Below are 24162 nucleotides of genomic sequence, written 5' to 3' on the forward strand. Positions count from 1 at the left end.
CCTGTTGGATCGAAGAACCGCCGCCGAAGAAGGTCCCCGGCGCTCCGTACCCCGAGAGGAGAGCCCTGGGGACCCGGGGAGACTCGGCGGCCGGGCTCCTCGGGCCGGGGCGCTGGCGGCTGCGCGGGGCGTGCGGAGGCACCCGGGGCCGGGCCCGCGCCCCTTGCGTCCTCACCGGGGCCGCGGCTCTGCCGAAGGAGCCATCCGCGCCGCTGCCGCCGCCGCCTCCTCAGTCTCCGGGTCTCCGTCGCCTCTCCGAGAACGGGGAGACGCAGGGGGCATCGCGGGGCCCCGGCGGATGCGCCCCCCGCCGCCTCTCGGGCTGCGCCGCCTCGCGGGGATGAAGCACCGGCCGTGAAGATGGAGGTGACCTGCCTGCTACTTCTGGCGCTGATCCCCGTCCACTGCCGAGGACAGGGCGTCTACGGTAAGAGCCCGCGCCCGCGCCCGCGGCACGCACGTTAGCACCGGCGGAAACTTTGCAAGAGGCGCAAAGCGCGCGTTGCCGGGGTTTGGTGGGGACCCCGGCGGCTCGCACTCTGGAGGGGATGCCCGGGTCCCCGCCCTTTCCCAGGCGCGAGAAGAGCGAACGAGCTGCTTCGGAGCACAGAGGCGGGTCGTGGGGTCTGGCGTGAAGCTGGTGATGCCACGGGGAGGCACCCACTTTCTCACACCCTGTCAGAGGCGGGAGTGACTCCGAACACCGGAGAGCACCCAGTCGGCTGGCTCCGGAGACTCCGACAGACCTCAGGCCGGGGCCGGGGCAGCGACTTGCACCGCAGCCTGGTTTACCCCGGCTCGGCCTGGGGAGCGGAAGCCGAGCGCTGTGTGACCCAGAGTTGCGCGTGGTTTGCGCGAGAGCTGGCAGCCGGCACCGCCACGGAGCCGCGGGCTCGCCTTCCGCGATCTCACAGAGGCTTCGCTTCTTTTAGTCGCTTCTTGGAAACCCGAGCGGTTGCCACATCCCCCGGATCCGGAGCCTAAAGCCCCGGCATCCCTTTTCGGACCTCTCTGGAGCCAGTTCTCCCTGCCTCCGGTTCCCAGCTACAAAACCCCAGCCCCACCTTCCGTTCCCTGTGCGCGCGCGCGCGCGCGCACACACACACACACACACACACACACACACACACACACACACACACACGGGCACTGTCCCCCCAAAACGCAAACAAGGCACACACCCACCCGCGACGCCTCCAAACGCTGCCTCCTGCCCGGCAGCTCTGCTCCCGCGTCCCCAGGCCTCGCTCTTGGGCGCTAAGGGGACTCCAGTCACCCCTTATCCCGTCTTTTCCGTGGGTTTTCCCCGGGAAAGGTCCCCAGAACAGGCATCACGGCTCTCAGGGACCCTCCCTCTGACTTCTAGCAGCCCCGAATGCCCCGACCCTGCCGCACAAAAAGTCAGTCTCTGGGCCCAGCGGCCCCTACTTTGCTTTCTGCTGACTGCAGGGCAGCCTGTGCAGGCCACTTTTTAATGAAGTGAGCTGGAGTGGGAGGATTCTCTCTTTCTGAGGTTGAGGGCGTAGTTACTGCCTTTAAGATGAGGGTGGGGGAGGGGGGCGGGCGGGAGAGTTTGGCCTGTTCTACTGGTGGGGGTCAGATGTTTTGTCCCTCCCCATACATTTTTGGCTACCAGCCTCAGGTGCAGATGCTAAATGCCTCCTTCTGGGGGTGCCTCACAAGAGGGAGGGGTGCCCTGAGGGGTTTCTGGGAGGTGACTTGCTAGCTGGCTTGGGTTTAATTCCCTGGGGAGGCTGGCCTAGGCATCTGGCCAAACTCTGCTTCTTAATTAGTTTGTGTGTCTCTTACTGCCTGGCCCTTTATATATAGGCCAGAAAAGGAAAGACGAGGAAGAATGAGAGGCTGGGTTATGGGGAGGAGGCGACTGAGTGGGTCCCAGAGGCCTCAGCCCCTCAGGGGTTGTGTGTGTGTGTGTGGGGGGGGGGCTCTTCCTTCCTCTTTCTCCCCAAGGTTTCCCTTCAGCCTCACTGTTCCTTAGGAGGAAGCCTAAAGAGGGACATCCATGAGGTCTCCCCCTGTTTTTCACCACACCCAGGAGGTCTGTAGAGTGACTGAGAGCCCTCCTGTTGGCTGCTGTCCCCCACTCTCCTCCCTCTGAGTGCCCTTGGGCAGATCTGGCATGCCCATCTCCCCACCATGGCCATCCCCTTCCTCCATTCCCTCCACCTCCTCCAACCTCCTCCAGGGCTGCACGGGACATATCTTGGGGAAGCTACTCCGAGTCTAGCCCTGAACCCCCAGCAATGAGGGCGGGAGTGGGAGACAGGTGCAGTGGTCTCTGCAGACCCTGATTTCTGAGTGCTTTGGGGCCAGGGTTGAGTCATTGGCTCATCTGCCCCTTTTCTGGGTGTTTTCTCCCCTCCCTGAGTCCAAGCTCTCTCACTCAGAGTGAGGTAAGTGGGTTGTGTGCATTGGGGCCAACCCCTGACTCTTGGATGCCATTCTTTCCACCTGCCCTTTGAGAGTGTGGCTCCAGGGAAAGACTGGGGCCTCGGGGGAATTGCTGGGTGGAAAGTCTTTATGGTGGTGGATGGAGAGAAAGGAAGATCTAGTTTGAGGGGGAGGATAGCAGGAGGCTACTGAGTTCCTTGTGAAGCTTTGGCCAGATAAAGCCAGAGAGAACCATCGTAGGGCTGGGGCTGGGGTAAGGAGTAGTATGGAGAGCTGATTTTCTGCTCCCTCCCCCACTTTCCCTCTATTCACAAAGCAGATGAAGCAACTTGAGAAAGAGTGGAGTGCAGGTGAGAAATGGTCAGGCATGTCCGTCCCTGTGTGCCAGCACCCAGCATGGTGCCTGGCACACAGCAGGAGCTCAGCAAATATTTGTTGCAAGAACGAAGGGCCATGGTTTGGGGGGAGTTGGAAGAAATGCTTATTGAAATTCTTTCTTTCCCAGGTGTCTCCCTAAGATGGTTTGCACAGGGCAGTTGGGCATTCTTTGAGGGTCTCTGCTTAGGGCGAGTCACAGTCTTAGGCTGGTGGCCATAGGCTGGTGGCTATAGATAGGGGGGAACTCAGGATGCAGGAGAGAGAGGAGGCTGGAAGCCCAGTGCTATCCTGGCAGTGAGGAGGGAGGCAGTTTTTACTCAAGACACACAAAAAACAAGTGTGCCCTGGGGAGGGAACCACCGGCCCCTTCCCCTCTGCTCCCAGGCCTGTGTGGCTGAGGGAGGAGCAGATTAGCAAACATGGAAGCTGAATTGGAGAGAGGGAGGAAGACTGGGATGTGGAAGGCAAACCCCGCCATAATCTGGCCTGAGCTAGGAGTCTCTGCTGAGGCTGGTAGGAGGCAGGGGCCTGGAGACCTATGTCTGCTTCCCTCTGAGGGCCCTCTTGCCGGACCCAAGCTGCGCTGTCTGCAATGGGACCGGGGAAGCTCTCTCAAACTGGCCAGGTGGCTTCGCTCTTCTTTGGGGCACAGATGCTATAGCAGCTGAGTACTAGACCAGATGGTCCATTTGGAGCTGGTTCCCTCTTTCCTCCCAGCCTCCCAATCTCCTGGCCCCGTTTGTTGTGCTCCAGGGTGGATCCTGTAAGCTTCTTTCCAGCAGGCCAGGGGTGGTGGGCTGCCCCAGAGGCCTCGTTCTAGGCAGAGGGAGTAGCCAAGGGATGGAGGAGTATCCTTCATGAGGATACACCTGCCCTGGCTCATCTCCGCCCACGGCTGCCGGACTTCCAGCGAGGGGCGGGTTGAAGGGATTCCTCTCCCTTAGAAAAACACAACAAACCTCGGGATTATTTAATATGCAGGAGTGGGAATTGACATTATCCTTAAGACAGGTTGTTTGCAACTTACTGGTGGAAGTCAAAATATTTCACCAAAGGTGTCATCAGAAACTACTATCCTATGCTAATTTTTGTGGGAACATGAAGACAGATGTTGAATAATTTGACAAGAGCAACATAGCTTACAGAATTATCACCAAGTCAGGTGTTTTTTTTTCCCTCCTCTGAGGGTGTGGAGAAGGAATTTCAGGAAGTGTGCCTCCCAGCGCCGCCTTCTGGGTGTTGATCTAGGTGTGGGCACTCAGGATTTTTCACTAGTTTCCACCCCAGGCCCAGAAACTGCCTGTCCAAACCGGACTCTCCCTTGGGAGAAGGCATCGCATGGAAAACTCTAGGGGGGTCAGGGCTGACAGAAAGCTGAGGGCTTTGCAAATGTCCTCAAGAAGGTCCAGGCCTCTGTCCTCCCTTCCTTCTCAGTTATAGCAACTGCAGGAGGGAGAGGGTCTTGTGTCTCCAAATCCAGGCACTTTTGTTTGCTTTGCCAGCACTGTCTGTATCCCCCATTGAGGTTTGGCCCCTGAGCCTGCTTGAGGGCTCCCCCGTTGTGGAGTCAGACCCAAGAGCCCCCACCCCCCACTCTTAGGTTCAAGATCTGCATGATGCCTCATTCTACGAATCTGTGCTTCCTGGCTGGTGGGGGCTCCGGAGGTGGTGGGGTTGGTTAGAGAGGATTATATTAGCCAGGAAAGCACCCTTGAGGGGGCGGCTGCAGACATACCACGGGCCTATTTGTAATTGGCCGTGCTTGGCTGTGAGCTGCTGGGGCCGGGTGGCAAAGCCTCATTTAAAGCCTGGTATTAGCTCTGCTTTGCTGGAACATGGAGGGACGGGCGGGGGGCTCCACAGGGAGAATGGAGGGAGCTAATCACAGCAGCCAAGGCCGGCAAATGAATGATGCAGGAAATCAATACCTGGGTGTGGGAGTGGAAATCCGGGCAATGGTAGCAGCCGTGGCTTCTCTGGCTGCCCAGGAGGCAGAGGCGGGCCTGGGAGGAACGAGACAGAGGCAGGAGTGTGGTGCACCCTCCTCTCCGCTTCACATCCTCCCCTTACTGCCCCCAGTTCTGCCTTCCTCAGCCCTTCCCACTCCAGCCTTGCATCTCCTTGTGGCGGGGCTCAGGGAGCCTAACCCACCAGCAAAGACAGGGGATCTGGAGATGGGATCTTGGGCCTCTCAGTCCTGGAAGAGACATGCCCCATCCGTACCTTGCCTCTGGACACAGTCTGACTAGGCCCCAGGTGCAGGGGTGTGTACCTGAGGACCCTGCCCTGTGCACCTGGAGCTGCCACTCCAGATATGGCCAGCAGGGGGCGGGCTTGGCCGCCACATTGCTTATTGGTTTTCCTAGACTCTCTTGGCCTCAAGACTCCAGAGAGATGAGACTTATTCTAATTCCTTAGCCTGGGACCCAAGGGGCATCCCTAGGCCTTCTGTAGTTCCACACCTCCCTCCAGCTCTCATGTTTCCCCTCCCAGTGTCCCAGGGCATTTACCTGTGGCCAAAGCCACACTTCCTACCCCCTAGGCCAGAGGAGAGCCCTATGGTGGGAGGCTTCGCTTGTGGGTTCCTGTCCAGGTGGGGCTGTGTGCAGAGCAGGGGCTCCTGCCCTGGCAGTGCTGCCTCTTTGTGCACCTGGTGTGTGGCCCCTCTCCTGCGTTTTCCTCCCCATCATCAGGAGACCCTGCTTTGCAGACATGCATCTGCTGATGGCAGGCACTAGCTACTAGGGGGTCCCTATTGCCTTTAAATACTGATACAGTGGCAAGAGCAATGCCTACCTCAAAGAAGTGAATCCTTTTTGTTTTTTTAAACCATGAAATCTTCCCTTCCCCAGGTTTACGAGTAACACGTGCTCTTTGCAAAAACAATCAGAGAATACATAAAAATATAAGGAAGAAAGTAAAACTCACTTGACTTCCTGCCATGCCTTCAGTGATGGCTCTTTCAGGCACCTTTTTGTGCAAAGAGGAACGAACCTTCCAGGGAGGATCATTGGTTGTAACAACAATCCTGGGCTGGTGTGCAAGTGCCACGTGCCTTACAAGCATTTTCATTCTCTCTCCATTGATTCCCATAATATTCTGAGAGGTCAACATAGCAGGTCCTGTTGCCCCCATTTAACAGATGAGGAAACCGAGGTTCCCAACAGGAGTTTAAGTGACCTGCTAAAGGTCGCACAGCTGGTGAGAAGTGGCTCGGAGGTTGATCCCAGTGGATCTTCTGAGTTGGGGGCAGGAAAGCAGTATGGTGTGCCCCTCACCGCCCATTAACTCTCTAATTAGTACCTGCCTTGAGCCTACCCTGTTCTGGGAATTGACAGGGCTGCTGAGATGAATGTTATGGAGGTTCTGCCCTCAAGGAGAAGGGGAGGGGACTCACATACAAGATGGTGGCTCCTGGGAGATCTTGATAAATGCCATGAGGCAAGTGCAGATAAAGGGCTGCGGGCATTCGAAGGGGGAGGGAATGACTTCCAAGGTCTAGTGGAGGAGGGGGCACTTGAAGTGGCCTTGACACAAGGAAGAAAGGACTGAGAAGGGCATCCCAGGAGGAGGCAGAGGCACGGAGGATAAAGAGCCTGGGTGTGTGGGGAGCAGTGTCACTCTGCTGGGCTGGAGCGAAGGCTGAAAGGGAACTGGGCAGTCAGGTGGAAGAGTAAAGGCGCAGTAATAACAATCGCTAATGTTTACTGCCTGGCTGGGATCAGGAATGTGCATGGTCTCCCTTCATCCTCCCCACAGCCCTGAGAGAGTCCTTCACAGCCTATTTTAGCGACTAGAAAACTGAGGCTCAGAAGGACGAAGCTCCTGGTCCAAGTGGCAGAGCTGGGCTCAGACCCAGATCCGCCGATGGCAAAGCTGGTGTCTGGGGGAGTCGGCTGGAATCCTGGGCTGGGAGAAGCTGCTGGGAGGGCCTTGAGAGAGAAATGGGTCGATGTGGGCTGTATTTCAGGCTGGGTAGCCCTGCCACGGTGTGTTTGAGGACGCCAGGGTCAGGGGGAGGGAGACTGGTCAGGAGGTCCAGGGAAGTGGAGTGAGAACTTGACCCAGGTGGTGGCTGTGAGAATGGACAGGAGAGTCTGGGTACAAGAGCTGCAGTCATTCCACAAACATACGAGTGAAAGTTCTGTTTGGAGCTCTTGAGATATTTGGAGAAAAACAAGCTCTTGCTCTCCTAGACTTTACATTCACACGGAGGGAGACAGGGAGTAAACAAGTCAATGAATAAGTATATAATGTTCCTATGGCGATGAGCCCTGTGAAAAAGAGAAAAGCACCCAAGGGGACCAGGAATGGTGGACTGTGGTTCAAGTTCATATACAGTGGTGGTGGTGGTGGGGGCTCCTTGAGTAGGTGCCACCAGGACAGAGCCTGGAAGATGCCTGGGGAAGAGGGAGAAAGCCTGGTGGATAAGTGCATTCTGGGCAGTCAGTGCAAAGGCCCTGGGGCAGACGCACGAGTGGCTTGTTTAGCCACGAGGAGGGGTCGGTATGGCTGGAGCAGAGTGAGCCATGGGGAGGGGAATAGGATGTGAGGGTTGGAGAGTTAGTGGGGCCTGATTGTTGAAGGCTATGGAAGGCTATGGAAGGACTCGGGCTTTTATTCTGAATGAGTTGAGCCGTGGGAGGGTTTTGAGCAGAGGAGGGACATGAACTGACACCCTTTTAATAGAATCCCTCCGGCTGCCATGTGGAGAATAGACTGTAGGGGGTTAGGTGTGGGGGAAGGAAGCCAGTTAGAGACTCTTGCAAAAGACGAGGAATGAGACTGTACAATCATTAGGTTCTAAACGTGCGTCAGGAAGAGCTCAGGCAAGGGGTGGGAGCGGAAATGCCCTGAGGCTTGGCGTTCAGAAACCCAGGTCTGAACCCCAGCTCTGCCTGCATCAGCTGAGAGCCCGAGGTCCATCTGCTTTCCGAGGCGTGCCCTCTCCACTGGTCAGATGGAGGGCATCGTACCCACCGCGTGGGTTTGGGATGAGCGTGCCATGAGACGCACCTGGGGAGCCCTGAGCTGGCCCTGAACAAGGCCTCAGTCAGCAGTTTTACTTCCCTGACAATTCCAGTGCAGCCTTGAACTTCATGGGGTTCTGGTGTGGGATGTCTGGGAGAGATGTTGATGGGCCGGTGGACATGAGTGTTGGTCATGAGTGGGCTGAAACCATGAAGTGAAATAAAATGACCAGGAAAGAGAGAGTGGAGTGAGAGAGGAGGGGGGCTGAGCCCAGCACCCTGGGGTGGGAGGAGAGACAGGAGACAGAGCAGGGAGGTAGGAGGGGACCTAGGGCACAGGGGCTGGAAAGCCAGGAGAGGAGACAGAGCCTGAGGGAGGAAGGGCCAGCTGGGGACTGGAGATTGGCAGGGAGGCAGCGGGGGTGCCCTGGGGTCTGCAGATCCAGGTCAGTGTGCCTGGGCCGGGGCAAGAGTCTGCATTTCTAACGAACTCAGGGGTGATGCCAGTGCTGCGGGCCCATGGAGCAACCTTTGAATGGCAAGGGCATGCGGGCAGAGGGGCTGGAGGCAAATGGGCAGACTTGGGCTGGAGGGCCAGATGGGCAGCTGGCGGCCTCTGAGGGACCCTGGACCAATAGTCTCCCCTCACTGAGCCTCAGTTTCCCTGTCTGGAAGACTGGCTCAGTCACTGCCACCTTTGGAGTCAGAAGTCCAAGTGACAGCACTTGGTAAACTCTCAGGCAAGCCGTGGGGACTCTGTTTCACGAGAGCAGAGCAGTGGCAGGCAGATGGCAGGGAGCTCCGGGCGTGGGTGGCATGTGGAAGCTGGAGTTGCGGGCTGCGCTTTTGAGATATGTGGCAGGCCAGGGAGGGTGCGGGCAGCTCCCAGCCACGCGGGCCTAGTTCCCAGCCGCGGCCTGTGGGAAGCTGCGGCTGCAGGGGTGAGTGACCGCAGGGGCTGGTGACGGGGCCGGCACGAGGGTGCTGCTCAGCCGGCTGCGGAGATCCCACCTCAGGCTCCTTTCTAGTCCCAGACACTCCGCCGAGGTACACTGATTGCCTGGAGACGGGAAGCTGTGTAGAGAAGTGCTTCTCCACCCGGTGGCCCGTCAGAACCACCTGGGGAGCCTTTGCAACAGCAGCTGCCTGGCCGCACGTGCAGGTGGGACCTCCCGGATCAGAAGCTCTGCAGGTGGCATCGAGGCAGCTGCGTGGCGAGAGCTCTCCAGTTGGCTCCCAGGCGCAGCTGGCGGAGCCGGTGCGTCGGAATGAGTCAGGCCCAAACAGATGTCGTCTTCCCCGGAGCTTTCGGAGGGCATTTCTGGGTTTTCCAGGTCACTGCCCAAGCTTGGTTTCAATCAAGCTCCTGTGGGCCCTGGGGTCTTTCATACACACACGCACACTGGTTATTCTTAAGTGATGGACGGAGACTTCCTGTGTTAGCAGTGCTAACCGAAGGTCCAGGTCAGGGGTTTGGGAGACGGGCCCCTGCTTCTCACCAGGGCCTTCCCCGTCCCGAATCGGGAGGGGCTGCAAGAATCCGCCTGGAGGTGCTGCCCCATTGATTTGCACGAGGTAAATTGTTACCTCTCCGAAATGTGGCCCTTTTGTGTCCTCTCTCCTCCATTAGGTTTATAAATAAATGAAAATTTCAGAACCGGACCCCAGTGAAGCAATTCAGTGTCAACCAAGCACATCATCACGGGCGCCTGCTAAGTGTCGGGGAGGGTGGCAGGAGCTGAGGCCCCAGGAGCGGGCAGGGGGGCGGGAGGACGCAGCCTTTTCCAAGGCCCTCATTTCTCAGGTGGAGAAGCTTGAGTGACTTGCCAAAGGCCCTGCAGTTGGCAGGTAACGGAGTTAGGATTTGAACTCAAGCCGGCCTAATGGCAAGTCCAGGGCCCGCCGGCTGCTCTGAGGGGGGCTCCATGGCGCTATCGGCCCTTCCTGTCGCCTGTGCTGTGCTGTGGAGTTGGGAATCTCTGTCTGTTCCTAGAAACCAGGCCTCACGAGAGAGACTCCAGCAAATGGAAGTTTAGTGGCAGACTGTCCAGGGCTGCATGGAGGCTTCCTGGTCGCTAGAAACCCAGGCTCCTTTCCGCTTGTCACTCTGCTCTGCTTACGGAGGCGGTTCTCAACTTTGCTTCAAACTGGGGAGTGTGTAAAACTCCCAAAGCCTAGGCCAGTGATGGCGAACCTTTTGAGCTCGGTGTGTCAGCATTTTGAAAAGCCCTAACTTAACTGTGGTGCCGTGTCACATATAGAAATGTTTTGATATTTGCAACCATAGTAAAAACAAAGATTTATATTTTTGATATTTATTTTATATATTTAAATGCCATTTAACAAAGAAAAATCAACCAAAAAAAATGAGTTCGCGTGTCACCTCTGACACGCGTGTCATAGGTTCACCATCACTGGCCTAGGCCATACCTTACCAGAATATCTTGGGGAGGTAAACAGGCATTAGTATTTTTTTTAAGACCCCACGGTATCACCTCACATGCAGCAAGGTTTGGGAACCCTTGCCTTAAAGCATTTTGCCACAAAGCCACCAAAGGGCTGCCCTGCTTAGTCATCATGGTACATTCCAGCCCTGGCCGGTGTGCTCAGTGGTTAGAACATCAGCTGTGCACCAAAGGGTTGAAGGTTTGAAGGTTTGATTCCCAATTAAGGGCACATACCTGGGTTGTAGGTTTGATTCCTGGCCCTGATCAGGGTGTATGTTGGAGGCAACCAATCGATGTGTCTTTCTTACATCGATGCTTTATTCTATCTCCCTCTCTTCCCCTCCTTTCCTCACTTCCACTCTCTTTAAAAATCAATGGAAAAAATATCCTCAGGTGAGCATTACAAAATAAAAAAAGACACATTGCAGGTAGGAAAAAGAAAAGGTACAGGCCTACCAGCTGAGTCCGTTTCCTTTCAAAAGCTTTTCCAGAAACCCCCTCCCCATCACTGCTGCGTGTAGCTCATGGGCCATTCTTAGCGGCAAGGGAGGCTGAGAAATGCCTTTTCGATGGGCACACTCTCACCTAAGAGATTATCAGGGTTTAGTTAGAACGAAGGGGAGGATGGATATTGGGTAGATAATGTCCAGTCTTTACCACAAATCCCCACCTCAGGGTCAGCTGGTGCTTCTTAAAATGAGGGAGGATTTAGATGGCTGTGAACACCACTCTCCCCCCCACTCCCTCCCCCCGGCCAGCCTAGCTCAGGTGGTGGTGGTGGTGGTGTGGGGGGGAGGGAGGGGGGCTCTGGCTGTTCTGAGGATGCCCAGAAGGAATTTATAGAGAACTGAGACCTAGAGCAGGGGAGAGCCTTGCTGGGGTCAACAACACATTCCTGTGCGGGTCCCAGCTCCCTGTCTGCCAGTGCTCCCCTTCCCCCCTTCCCACCCCGCGCACCACTCACAACTCGTGAGGTGGTTGATTTCTGCTGGTTGGTACCTGTCCCCTCTGGCAATGGCTCCTTCCAGTCCCAGCCACGGGAGAGCTCTGTGGACCCCCCTGATTTGGGGGAACAAAAACTGAGGGGCTACGCCAGAAGCCATGGGCCAGAAAGTACTGCAGAGGTGATGTAGCTCCTCTTTCTGTTCTCAAAGCCTGTGGTCCTTTGTTGTTGGGAAGTTCTCCTCGTTGTCTTACCGTAATTCAACTCGCTGTAACATAATCTCTTCTCAGAAAGATTCAGGAGCTGAGTATCTCCTTGGCCCTTGGCCCTGAGACTTTTCCTATGTGATTCTTAAGTAACTCTTAACGAGGTGCTTCTTCCCATTTCTGAGAGGGGCATCGGGAAGGTAGAGGTGGGGAGGGTGCTGGTGGCCTCATCTCCCTGGGTTTGGTTCTGGTGTTCTGCTGGAATGGCGACCTTGGGGAGGTCAGCTTACCTTCCAGCAAAATCCGTAAGCCCACAGCTTGCTGCAGTTCTGTGCTGTGGTGAGGTCTGGCTTTACTCTCCTTTCTGGAATATGCCACAGGGTAGACATAGAGAAGGTCATGAGGTGGGGCCCGAGGGTGTGGCAAGGAGAGAGCTCAGCCGCCAGTCGCCAGTCGCCAGTCCGGTGGCCTCAAGCGGCCCAGAGGCAGATCGTTGAGATTCAGCAGAGCAAGAGATTAGACCAGAGACGGTGAGTGGCTTGTTGAGGTCACACAGCAGTGAGGTGCCGAGGCTGAATGAAAAGCCATGCCGAGGGACTCCACGTCTGGATCTTTCCCATTCTCCTAGGTAACCTTGTAGGCTCTGAGGAGCCGGGGCATGTCTACCTGGTGTTTATAAGCTCATTTTAGGCTGTAAATCTACGATCCTCCTCCTACCCCTGCAAACCCCATTTCTTATCCCCAAGCTTCACTGCATCCAAGGAGTCTTGCTCTGGGTCCAGGACCCCTGGTCAGATGTGAGAAGCCCTTCGTGAAATGTCGGGAGGCCCTGGGAGGCCCCGTGTGGGGGAGGAGGCAGCCGGCGTGGCCCCGTGACCTGGAGGCTGCTGCTAGTCTCTGTCGCACAGCCTGTGGTCCGCTTTAGGGCAACCAGCCCGTTCGCCCGCAGGAACCTGGGCCTGTTAGGGGAAGGCTGCTCTGGGCATTCCCCGCAGCCCTCAAGCCCTTCCCCCGTGGCTCAGGCTGGTTGGTCAGATGAGTTGGATCTTGAGGATTGGAATTCAGGTGAGGAGGTTTCGACAAGTGATAGGTGGAGGTAGAGGAGTTTGCTAGGGTATTTGATGTGTGTGTGTGTGTGTGTGTGTGTGACAAAACAAGGGACCACGTGAGAGACTTAATAGGGGCACCATGACAATCAGAATTGGCTTGGACTTGAGGTGGCAGTTTGGGTTCCCCAGAAGCAGACCCTGAGATAAGGAGCCAAGTACAGGTAGTTTATCTGGGAGGTGAGTGCAGGAAGCTCAGGTAGGGGAATGAAGACATGAGATAGGAAAGCAAAGGCAACCAAAAAAAGGTGCATTGTCAAGCGAGCCACCACCATGTCTCACTAGGGACCTTGGGGACACTGCGTAATATACACTTCAGAGTCTGCCCATCATGGTGAGGGAGCTGGGGCAGGTGTACACCAACTCCCATCTGTCATTGGCTGCAGGCTGCTCCTGGGGGTGTTAATTCCTGGGGGTGTTAATTCCTGGGGGTGTTAATTCCTGGCACTCGCTGGGCAGCAGGCTGCACGTGGAGGCAGTGTGACTGGCCTCAGGTGCTGGCGCTGTGCATGGCAGTGGTCAGGGGAGCGGGGCTCCGGTAGCGTGGACTACATCCTGCCCAACCTTCTGTTTTGCCTCTTCAGAACCAGCCAGTTTTGCTGAGCTCTTTGTTCGTAGGTCTTATCTTCTGGGCTGCACGTGTAAGCCCTGATTCCGGGCGGAAAACCAGACCTGTGAGCTCCTCGTTTACTTCCTGGGATTCTGTGACTAGACCTCCAGCCCGTCAATTTCCCCAAGACCCTCCTGGTAGAACCTAGGCTCTCCCTGAAGGATTGAGGGGCCTCACACCTGGGGAGGGCAGGGCTGGGGGTCACAGAGGACAAACCCAGTCTCCCGGGCCCTTTGGGCATTGCCATGGGGCATGATCATTAGCTTCCCACCAGCTCAATTCAAAACGGAGAGAGAGGAGGGGACCATTTCTGACACTGGACGGCTGCCCTTTCCCCGCAGGCAGGACCCTGTGTGGATAATTAGGCCAATTGCATTCTGTCCACTTCCCTCTGCAGGAAGGAGCCTCCGTGGGTAATGACCTGGCTTGTCTGCACCCTGAGTACCCCTGGGCCTTAGCGTCCAGATCAGAGCGGGGCTCCATCCTGTTGTGAATTTCTCTCAGCCTCGCCACGCCCACCTGGGACCTGAGAGTAATTAAGTAATTAACCACATTTTTCTGGAGCCCTCGCTATGTGCTAGACACTGTTCTGGGTGCCGAGGATGCAGCAGAGAACAAGGCAGAGGGATGATGGAGGGTCACGGGCTTATAAAGTGACAAAGCCAGTAGAGATCTTGGGGCAAATCTCATCATTTGTCAGAAGAGAAACCTGAGGCTGAGGAGGGCCAGAGAAGTCCTCAGCCTGCACAGCCAATAGGCAGCCCCGGCTGGGAGCTACGAAAGGTCAGAGGTAGGGGCTCAGAGGCCACCTGGCCCTAAAGGCTCAGCAGCGGTTCTCAACCTGTGGGTCGCGACCCCCTTTGGGGGTCAAACGACCCTTTCACAGGGGTCGCCTAAGACCATTGGAAAACACATATATAATTACATATTGTTTTTCTGATTAATCACTATGCTTTAATTATGTTCAATTTGTAACAATGACATTGGGGGTCACCACAACATGAGGAAATGTATTAAAGGGTCGCGGCATTAGGAAGGTTGAGAACCACTGGTTTAGAGGCAGAAACCAGTAACCAGAGGCGAAGGGTCACACCAAGCTAGTGGTACGGCTCTGCCTGCCAGGAGACAAACCCTCTCTCCCACAGCAGATCTGGGTTCTAATTTACAGAGGGGAGTGTGTGTGTATGTATGTATGTATGTATGTGTTTGCGTGTATGCATGTATGTGTGCATGCATGTAGAACCAGCAGCATTAGGTAAACTGCTCTCGCTGGGTACCTCCACAGGAGCTGAAATACATTCCCGTGTTCTCTCTACCTTGCGTGTACACTTTATCTCTATTTTTGTGCACATGTAAGTATACATGGGCATGCATGTGCTGAAGGTGTGTATATGCACGCTGATGTTGCACACAAGAGCATGGAGATATGTTCAGGGGGCCATGCTTGACTGTGGGGGACGTCAGATCTCTTTGGGGGCCTCTCTGGGCCCACCTTTCCCCCATTGCCTCTCCTGGACTCTCTTGCCTTGGTTCCCAGGAAGGAGGAGGGAACAGGCCGTCAGCTGGTGTTGATGTCCAGCCTGGGTTATGGCTGCCTCATCCCTTCCAAGAGTCCTGGCGTGGGGGCAGGGACAGGCCAAGGCTGGCCTGGAGCTCCGGGCTAATTTTCCCGGCCTCCATCGATCCAGCAGCTTCTCCCGAGTCTATTAGCAGCCGGCGAGTGAAAATATCCCCCATCGTGAGCCCTGACCTGAGACAGGGAGGAATCCATAGCAATTTGTTCAAACAGAGGAAAGCGGTTCCCTCTGATTTGTATTCCAATTTATTCCAGGCAGGAAGGGGGTCAGGGTGGGGAGGGGGCAAACCCTGGCACTCGGGAGCGGGGCCCAGGCCCGGCCGTCAGCCCCCATGCCAGCCAGGGTGGCAGCTGGTGCTCCCCATGGTTCCTGGGGGAGGTGGGCCCCAGCAGGGGGGCGGGAAGAGAGGCCCGCCAGCCTTCCCAGCAGGCCCTGCTTGGCTGGAGAGATCAGTTGTGGATTTGGTTTTCACAAAATACAAAGCCGCCCACTTGGAGCCTCTCTCCCAGGCACTGGGGACTGTGCCAGGCATGCGCTCACCCGCTGCGCCTGTGCCAGGGTGGGGGCTGGGCTGGGCGCAGGGCCCCAGCGGCCCCAGCTGGGCTGAGTGGCAGGGGGCCTATTCTTCTCCTGGAGCCCCCACCCCCCCAGCCAGCCTTTCAGGAACAGAGCTGCTCAGGCTCAGAGGGGACCTGCACCCTGGAAAAGCTCCTGTGTGGGCGGGAGCCCCTCACCCAGAGCCCCTCACCACGGGAGCCCCAAGCACATCTCCATGACGCAGTGCGCAGGCTTTGTTCCTGGTCCGAGCAAATCGGGGCTCCCTGGTGTCCTAATCAGGAAGTCTCATTTGAGCTGACCTTTACTAAGTACCTACTGTGCGCTGGGCGCTGGGCCAGTGCTGCCAAGTACCTTGCCCTTGCAGAGTCCAGTCTTCCTCGTGTGCCTCAGTTTCTTTGCTGAAGCTCCCATCACCCCCTGCATACTTCTGTCACCTTCCTCACCCATTTCTGCTGTCTTGGCCTTCCTCCTGAGGTGGCCCTGATGAGGGTCTCAGGTCTGGTGGCCCCGCAGCCCCCCCTTTTCCAGAGGGACCCTCTACACAGGCTAGCTCTTTTTCTTCTGGATCACTTCCTTTCGCCCCACCTCACCCTCCCTTCCCCACCAGGGTCCAGGCCTTTGCAGAGGTGGTGCCATGGCAACCACAGAGGAGGATTCTGGGAAGGGTCCTCCAAGTGGTCCTGCAGCCTCCCCCCCACCCCCACCTCCTTCCCTCATTTGTCATTGCCCCCAGGGAGGGGAGTAAACAGAAAAGTTCTTCACACCGAGGTGTCAGCGACTAGCAGCTCTGAGATCAGTGGTGGCACAAGACTTGCCAGGCCCCATGACACCACCAGGGTCTAATTTCAGAAGCAAGCAACTAAATATATCAAAGTGGATGCATGATCATCTCTCTGGCTCAGGTGGGAGGCATGTGGCCTAAAGGATAGGAGTAGAGGCTTCTGAACCGGATCTGGGTTCAAGTTCTGCCATAGCCACTTGCTACCTGTGTGATCGTGGGGAGATTACGCCCCGTGCCTCAGTTTCCCCATGCACAAGATGGCGATAGTAATAGCACCGTCCTCAGGGGGCTGTGGCGAAGAGGAAATGGGGAACTCTGGAAAGCCACTCAGCCCAGTGCCCAGCGTGTGGGGAGTGAACGCTCCAGGTGCTCAGAGGAGCCCCGCTAAGTGAGCGATTCCAGCACTGGTTTCGCTCAGGAAGCTGTTAAGTCAGAGGCGGCCACCACGGAAGTGTCATATGAGGCTCTGGGTACAGGTGTGCGGCACACTCCTGGGGGACAGGGAGCAGGACCTAGAGCCGGGCCCAGGAGAGAGGGTGGCAGAATTCCAGCTTTCCCTCATTTTCCTCTTGGGGAAATTTAGAGCAGGAACGCTGTTCCCTCTGAGCTACTTTACAGGTGTGTTCGCACCCAGCCTTTTGCTGCCACCCCCGCCACGGCCCATTTCAGACCTAACTTTCCTCCTAAGGGGCAGTCCCTCCTTCCCCATCCTCAGCCCCTAGGAGCCTCCTAATGGCAGTGACTTTTCTGGGCCCGGCTGTGATTGAACTCTGGTCCAATTGGCCTCCCCCATCCCAAGTACTTCACTTTCCTCCCCCAACCTGCTGGGTTTTAAGTCATTTACAAGTTGTTCAGAAGCTCAGCATTATAATCAGATCCTACAGTGTATACCACTTATGTGGTTTCTAAAAGTTTAGCCTAAAAAGGGGAGAAACCCTTCAGTGATGGAGAGAAAAAATGATGAGAATAATTAATGCAAGTATGGCATTTCCTGATTTATAAATATACCTGATGCTAAAGAAAATATGTTCCTAAACTTCATGCTTCTCGAATTGACTCTTGGAAAATAAGATTGTTCATCCTTTTCAGGGGTATAACATGCTTTCCCTTCCAGGGGTGTTCACTTTGAAAGGGGCACAGAGAATGAGCAAGTGACAGTTTAATACGCCAGGTGTTGCGGAGTGTGAGGAAGAACACAGAGTGGGGAGAGGGAGTGAGGGGGGTGGAGGTCGGGCGGCCACGCTGTCTTAAACAGGGTGATCAGAGAAGGCCTCTCTTGAAGAGAGCTGAGGTGATGGGGAGAGCTCTGGAACTCTGGGAAGAGCGATCCAGCAGAGGGAGCCGCAAGTGCAAAGGTCCTGGGGTGGATGTGGGCTTGGCCTACTTGGAGAACAACAGAAAGCAGGGTGGCCACATGGGGAGGAGGGCAGAGAACGTGCTATTAAAAAAGGGTTGGCTTTGACTCCAAGTAAGCTGGGAGCCGTGGCAGGGTTTTGAGCAGAGGAGAGAGGAATCTGATTTTGTGTTGTAAAGGGATCCCTTCGGCTGCGTGTGGAGAAGAGACTGTACCAGGCAAGGGAGGAAGCAAGGTAGACCCACCAGGAGGCTGCTGTAATTCTCCAGGCAGGACATGGTGGCGGTGGCTGAGGGGTCAGGGTCAGGATCAGTTTTGGAGGTCGAGCTGAGAGGGCTCGCTGGTGGGCGGGGTGCGGGTGTGGAAGACAGAGAGGCCAGGGCCGGCTCCTAGGTTTCTGGCGGACACTCAGTCAGCAGGAGACAGTGTGCTTTCATTAATGGGTGGGTGAGGAGTGGCTCTCAGGCCTTGCAGGTGTTGGGGGCATAAGGCTGTCCTCCTGAGCTCAGTGGATGGAGAGAAGCGTAAGGCTAGTCAGGCCCTTACATCTGATTCCCTGGTGTTTAACCCCAGGCCATCCCTCCTCCCGCCTCCTGAGTTGGGTGGGGTGAAGGCCTGGCCTGGCGGGCTCTGCAGAGGCGTCTGTAAGAGGTTTCAAGCAGTCACATTGGGGCACCCATAATCCCACCCCCAGAGCTGGGTGGGGTGATGCCCAGGAACCCCCAGCGGCCTGGGTTGGGGAGATCAGAGTGCTGCCTGGTGGTGGTGGGCTCCCAAGAAATACTGTCCTTCCCTCCCCTGCCCTCTGTGCGGGGGTCTCCGGCCCTACCCGCTCTCAAGCTGCAAGATTGATTGTGCTTTCAGCGTTGTTATTGTTATTATTAACCACTTAAACAACTTCGTAGGAAAAAAGAGAAAGAAACCCAGTGACCACCAGACATCAGCCATTCATTCTAAATTCCCGGCCCATCCCTGTCAATATGTTTTTACATAGCAGTGAACAGTGGTCCGCTCTGCTTTCTTGGGCGACTTTATCTCCTACGCACGTCTGCCGGTATTGACCGAGCCCTCAGACCTGCCACTTTAATGGCCTCCGGGCACCCCCTGCATCGACGCGCTGGAGTTTGGTCACCATTTCTCCATTTGCTGGGCGTTTGGCAGACTCCGATTTCCCTTTCTCCTAAATAGCCCAGCCGTGAATATCCGTATGTGGATTGCTTTTTCCTTTAAAGTGGTGTCCTTGGGGCCTGTTCCCCGAAGTGAGAGTGCCTGACAGGTCCTAGGCCAGGGCAGTTTTATGGTTCTCAATTCGCATTGCCGGGTTTGGCTACAAAAAGCTAGAGCTCAGCTTGCACACGGCCCAGCCACAATGGATTTTATAATTTTAATTTATTTTCACTGGGTTTGGTAGGTGCATTGTGTCCTGATTCCTTTTTTAATATAAATATATAATTTTGTATTGTTTAAGATATTACATATGTGTCCTTATCCCCATGTTACCCCCTACCCCCCCCCCCCCCCCCGCTCATGCCCCCACCCCTCTGTTGTCCGTGTCCATTGGTTAGGCCTGTATGCGTGTCCTGGTTCTTAACTTCCAGGTTTCACTTCCTGAAGCCACATTTGGGTTTTTCAGCTCCTAATGAGACCTGATTTGTGCAGAACTTGACAGTTTACACGTCACTTTCTGGTGTGTCATCTCACTTAAGACACTCTAATGTTACTGGTCTCTGTTTTAAATGGCGAACTTGGGCTGAGTCAAGTTCAGTGCTGGAGAGGAGCTCCAGTCAGCACTTGCGGGGTTGGTTGGAAAGGACTCCCACCCGCCTGCCACCACCCCTTTCTTTCTGAGGGCGCAGGGTCCCCAGATGTTCATTTCAGCCCAAATCCAGTGCCTCAACCCCGTATCTTCCCTTCTCTCCCACAGCCAGGCCTGTGGCAGGCCCCAGGCTATGTGCCCTGGACTTCCAAGATGGGGTTCTAAGGAAGCCACTGGGATCAGGTGGGGCTTTGGGGATTGTTTGCTTCAGCAAAGCCACTGTTCCCTGCGTGCCCTGGCTCAGGACTGGCCCAGACTCCATGTTCTGGGTTGGGGGCTGGGCCTGGCAGTGTGGCTGTGGTCCCACTCAGGACGTGCCCCACCCCTGTTGTTGGTCACGGCTATACTGGAGCCTCAGGCTCCTAGGGACCGGGTCACTCAGGCGACTGTCGGGGTCCTCGTTGGACAATGCAGTGATGCTGCAACTCTCAGACCCAGGGGCCTCCTCCTGGCAGACACCTGAGGTATGAGTTTGGTTTTATTTTGCTCCTTCTAACTACACTTCTATTGTATCTATGAGGCAGCCATGCTGTACATGGTCGATTCCACTCTTACCATGTTTAACACTCACAATAGGAAACACTCGTGCCCATTTTACAGTCAGGAAACTGAGGCTCTAGACTAGAGGGTTAAACAATTTGCCCCAGAACACACAGCAATTACTGCAGCCGCCTGGGTGAGAACCCAAGCCCACAGCTGTGTCCCTCCGGCCCTGCTCCTCCCCTGGACTGGGGTAGGTAGGCATGCTTTGGCACATGGGCACTCGGTCATATCTAGTCTGGATTGCTCTCAGGGCCCAGGGCCAGGTGAACTGCAGTGATGGAGTCCCCAGGACCAGCAGATCTTGGAGGGTCTGGATAGCTGTGACCCACATAGGGAACTTTTACACAAGTAACCCTGTGTCCTTGGGCCCCGTGTCCCCAGGCCAGGCAGGCTCAGGTCCTGGGTTCCAGAAGCTATTCTCTGCCTTGATGGGTGGCAGCTTGGCCTCCTGGGGAGAGCTTTCCTCCCAGGGGTCACCTCTTTTAGCCACCATGATAGTCTGGTCCCTCAGGATGACTGCTCTTGGCGTTTCCCCCAAAGTAGCCTCCTCATTCAGTCTTCCACCTTCCTCTGGCAGGCCCTTGGAACAGGTTCCCTAGGGGTCCCGGACTATATTATCAAATGGAAAGGGCACTGAAATTTACTGAGCGCCTACTAGATAATAGTCACTGTATTCTGTACCCAATGTACATTATCCTATTTAATCCACAACCCAGACGTTATTACCACTACAGCCTCGGGTGTAATATTATCCCCATTTTGCAGATGAAGAAACTGAGGCTTCAAGAAGTTAAATAAAGGACTTGCCCAAGGTCACATAGTCATTCGGTGAGAGATAGAGCCCTGCCTCCTACCCCTCCCAGCAGGGCAGCCGCTCAGACTGGCAGTTACAGCCTGGGGTGACGGATGCCCGACCTGAGGCCCGTGCCTTTCTGCTCTCTTCCCACGGGTCCTGCCTGCACTGCTTAGAGCTGCCCCAAGTCCCCTCATTGTTGAGAGTTTTGATCCCAGTGTTCTGGGGCCCACCAGGGAGAAGCCCCTTTATTGTTTCCCCCAGGGGGCCTCAGAGTCCTCATTTACAGGCTGTCCCGTGGCCTGGCCTGCTATCCCAGAGTTCCACACATGGCGGGCAGGCTAGACTTCCCCTGACGCTCAGACAATGGGGAGTCTATGAGCATAATCTGGCGCTCTCAGGACCCGTGCCTGCTGACGAGGCCAGGATGTGGGTGCAGTGGTGCCGAACATTCCTCGGGACTGGGCACAGATGGACTGTCCACTGCTCGCAGCAGAGGAGGGCTGCCAGGATGTTGGCTCTGCCAGAAGCGCCGGGCCCTGCACATGGGCCCGGCCCTGTAAACAGTCGCAGGCTGGGCAAGCAGCAGCAGGCCCTGCATCTGACGCGAGAGCACAGCGAGGTTTTATGCTCCATTATGGCAACAGGGTGGCAGCCTGTGCACGGATCCTCTCGGCTGTGCCCGCTCCCCACTCAGTGACAGGGCCCTTGTACGCAGAGATGAGTGTTTGCACTCAGAGGTCAGTGACACACGCACTCGGGCTGGAGCCAAAGGGGAGGTCAGCTGAATAGAGGTTTGAGTTTGATGAGCCAAGAAGCCCTGGTGGTGCGAGCAGACTTCAGCGTGGTCTGCAGCGAGGGCGGGCAGGGCGTCTTCAGTGAGGCGCGCCAGGCCTCATGGGCTCTGCATCCTAGCGCCGAGGGCAGGGTGGGTCACTAATAGAGGCTCGGGAAATGTTACAGAGCAATCGATGGATCGATGGCGCATTACCAGGCGACTCTGTGTGCCCTTGGAAGGGTTGGAGGCAGGGAGTGAGAGGGAGGATGGAGAGGGAACTGGCTTGGACCAAGGCCTGATGACCCGAGAGAATGTCCAGGGGTGGACAGGACACAGTGTGCTGTGCGTCTCCTCCGGATGACCCGCATGAAGGCGAGGCCAGAAGAGATGGTGGGACTGTTTCAAACCGGTTTTTCCATCATAGAATTGGAGCCCCCCTCTTCCCCCCGCCACCCCCCCAACCTGGAGAGCTCTGAGAAGTCGCCTGGCCCATCCTGGCTGGCCGTGAGCAGAGGACAGGCCCAGCCAGCTCCGAAGCCAGCACGGTGGGTGGGGAGGCCAGGGCAAACCCCCGCTGTGGAGAGCACAGAGGGCGGGGTTCATCCAGGTCGATGGGCCACAGAATCCGCCCATAAGCATCATCCCTGAGAGGAGGAGGCCAGGCGGAGCTGGCCAGGCACCCGCCCTGAGAGCCTGCTCCCGGCCCCGCCGCCATTCTCTGGGCAGCTAATTAAAAGAGAAAAGCCTGTTAATATTTCAGCATTGTTAACCTCCCTAAATTATTTAGTGTCCATTTGCATTACATGCATAAAAGGATCGGTAAACATGTGCGTACCAGGAGCTGGGAAGGCGGGGGAGGGGCAGTTTAAAGGATGCTGCCCGGGACCGTCCCACCAGTGACTGGTCCTGCGTGTCCTCCCACTGCGTGGACGCTCGGGAACTGGAAATGCATGGGGCTGAGCACAGGGGTCAGGCAGCAGACAGACACCCAACCAGCAGGGCATCCTTGGGCAACTTCCTTAACCTTGCTGGGCCTCAGCTTCCTCATCCGACAAATGGGAACAATAACAGGCTTGTTATGAGCAATAAATAAGATCATAGATATGAAGCACTCAGTGCGATGTTTGCGCAGAGTAAATGGTTATTTTATGTGTGCGTTGTTAGGCTGTTGTCATGTTGTGGTGGGGGAGACCTGGGACATAACTCCAGCTCACAGCATCCCTCCCTGCTTCCTCGCTGCCTCTCCGCAGGCCTTTCGCCCAGCTCTTCCAGACGATACACTTCCCTAGGGCAGGGCCTGATGCTGTCGCGCCCCGTACCCCTGGACCCCAGCACCAAGCTCAGCCCCTCCCGCTCGTAAGGATTTGTTGGATGACGGTCTGATGGAAGCCAGGACCAGAACACGGATCCCGATTCCATGTTGCCTGGCCCAGAAGGCTCAGCGATGCTGCGGGAGGCAGTTAGGGGGGTGGGCCTTGGCCTGCCGTCTGGCAACTGGGCAGCTAGAACCAACTCCAGGTGGGGATGTCGCCGCCCCTGCTCCTTTCTCTCCTTGCCCTCCCCCCACTCCGCTCTGCGTGGAAGTTTCCCAGCCTGCAGGCACCCTTCCCCTGAAGGAGCAGGAGCAGGGAGCAGGACAACAGCCCCCAGTTGGCTGCGATTGACCTTTTCAAATGTGTGTGGAGGGAACCTGACGGAAAGCTGAGGGGGCTTTAAATTCAGGTTTTCCATGCGCTTGCTGTCTGCTTGCCTTGTTTGCTGCACCCTCATGCCTCTGTCAGCACCCCTCCCCCTCGGCTAGCAGCCAGGAGGACATTCTCTCATGGGGGGTGGGGTCCTTAATGAAACTCCCCTTCTAGGTTCCAGTGAGAATCCTCTTCGGAAGCCCAGGGGGCAGTTTGAATTAGCCTTCACTTGAGTGAGTCATAGGGTGTGTGGCTTCCTCACTGGGCCTGCGGGTGCCACAATCCCCACCGGCACCTACAATTTGAGGGTGTCTTCTTTTGGGGGAAGAGAGGAGTGAGCTGATTGGCCAGAAGCCCTCTGCTAGGAACTTGCTATTTTTGCCTCAGCCGTCCTCATGATGAAGTTGCCCCCTGGGTGCCATCTCTCATGCCATCTCATATTCTCAGCCAAGGGACTGGCATGTGGTGGTGGTGGTGGTGGTGGTGGTGGTGTGTGTGTGTGTGTGTGTGGGGGGGGGTGTTACTTGACTCCACAGCCTTAGTTTTGTGTTGCGCATCGGATCAGCACTTCTCCACTTGTTACAGACAACACTTCTGTCTCTCAAGATGTTAAGAGCTACTCTGTGAAGAAAGGGCTTTATGGTCAAATACACTCGGAAAGCACTGGATTAAACCAAGTCAGCGGGTGTGTTCACTGCAGGACTTTTCAGAGCCTTTAATCATATCCTCTTGTGTGCCGAGGCTCTGAGGAGAGAGAGGAGGCAGCGTCCTTGTTTGGCGGGGGACTGTGGATGAACGCTTTACGGCACTCAGGTTGGGGGACAGGGTTTTCCTTTCCTCGTGGGGGTTTATCGATAGAGCTCGGAAAGCGAAATGAGACCAGGGCCAGAGCTGACGGTTCCACATGGGCCTGGGAATGTGCTATGACAGGCTCCCCTGGCGACACAGGGCGAGGATGGGGGCATCTGAGGACGATTGGCCAGTGGACTGAGTTCTAGGCCACTGAGTGGAAGGTCTGGGTTCGAGTCCCAGCGCTGCTCTGGGTCACTGAGTGACGGGATTGCCTTCTCCACGCCTTCGTGTCCTCTGCCAACACAGGCTACATAGGACTTGCCTGTCTGCCTCTCAGAACCGAGGCGAGGAGCTTGCAGTTATGGCCGCGGGAATACATCAGCCATCATCATCTGTGGGTCCTGTCATTCGGG

The 24162-nt window shown here is 56.2% G+C and overlaps 1 protein-coding gene across 3 annotated transcripts in view; it reads left to right on the forward strand.

Moving 5' to 3' along the window:
- Positions 1–315: 315 nt before the first annotated feature.
- The window catches only part of MDGA1 (MAM domain containing glycosylphosphatidylinositol anchor 1), a 56260-nt gene continuing 32413 nt past the window's right edge, over positions 316–24162 (forward strand). For all 3 annotated transcript variants that reach the window (XM_036317767.1, XM_036317768.1, XM_036317769.1), the window contains exon 1: positions 316–427. In XM_036317767.1, coding sequence (XP_036173660.1) covers positions 361–427 — 67 coding nt within the window. In that variant the 5' untranslated portion in view covers positions 316–360. The remainder of the gene's footprint in view (positions 428–24162) is intronic.

Source organism: Myotis myotis, unplaced genomic scaffold (assembly GCF_014108235.1).
Source record: "Myotis myotis isolate mMyoMyo1 unplaced genomic scaffold, mMyoMyo1.p scaffold_m19_p_7, whole genome shotgun sequence".
NCBI classification, from domain to species: Eukaryota; Metazoa; Chordata; class Mammalia; order Chiroptera; family Vespertilionidae; genus Myotis; species Myotis myotis.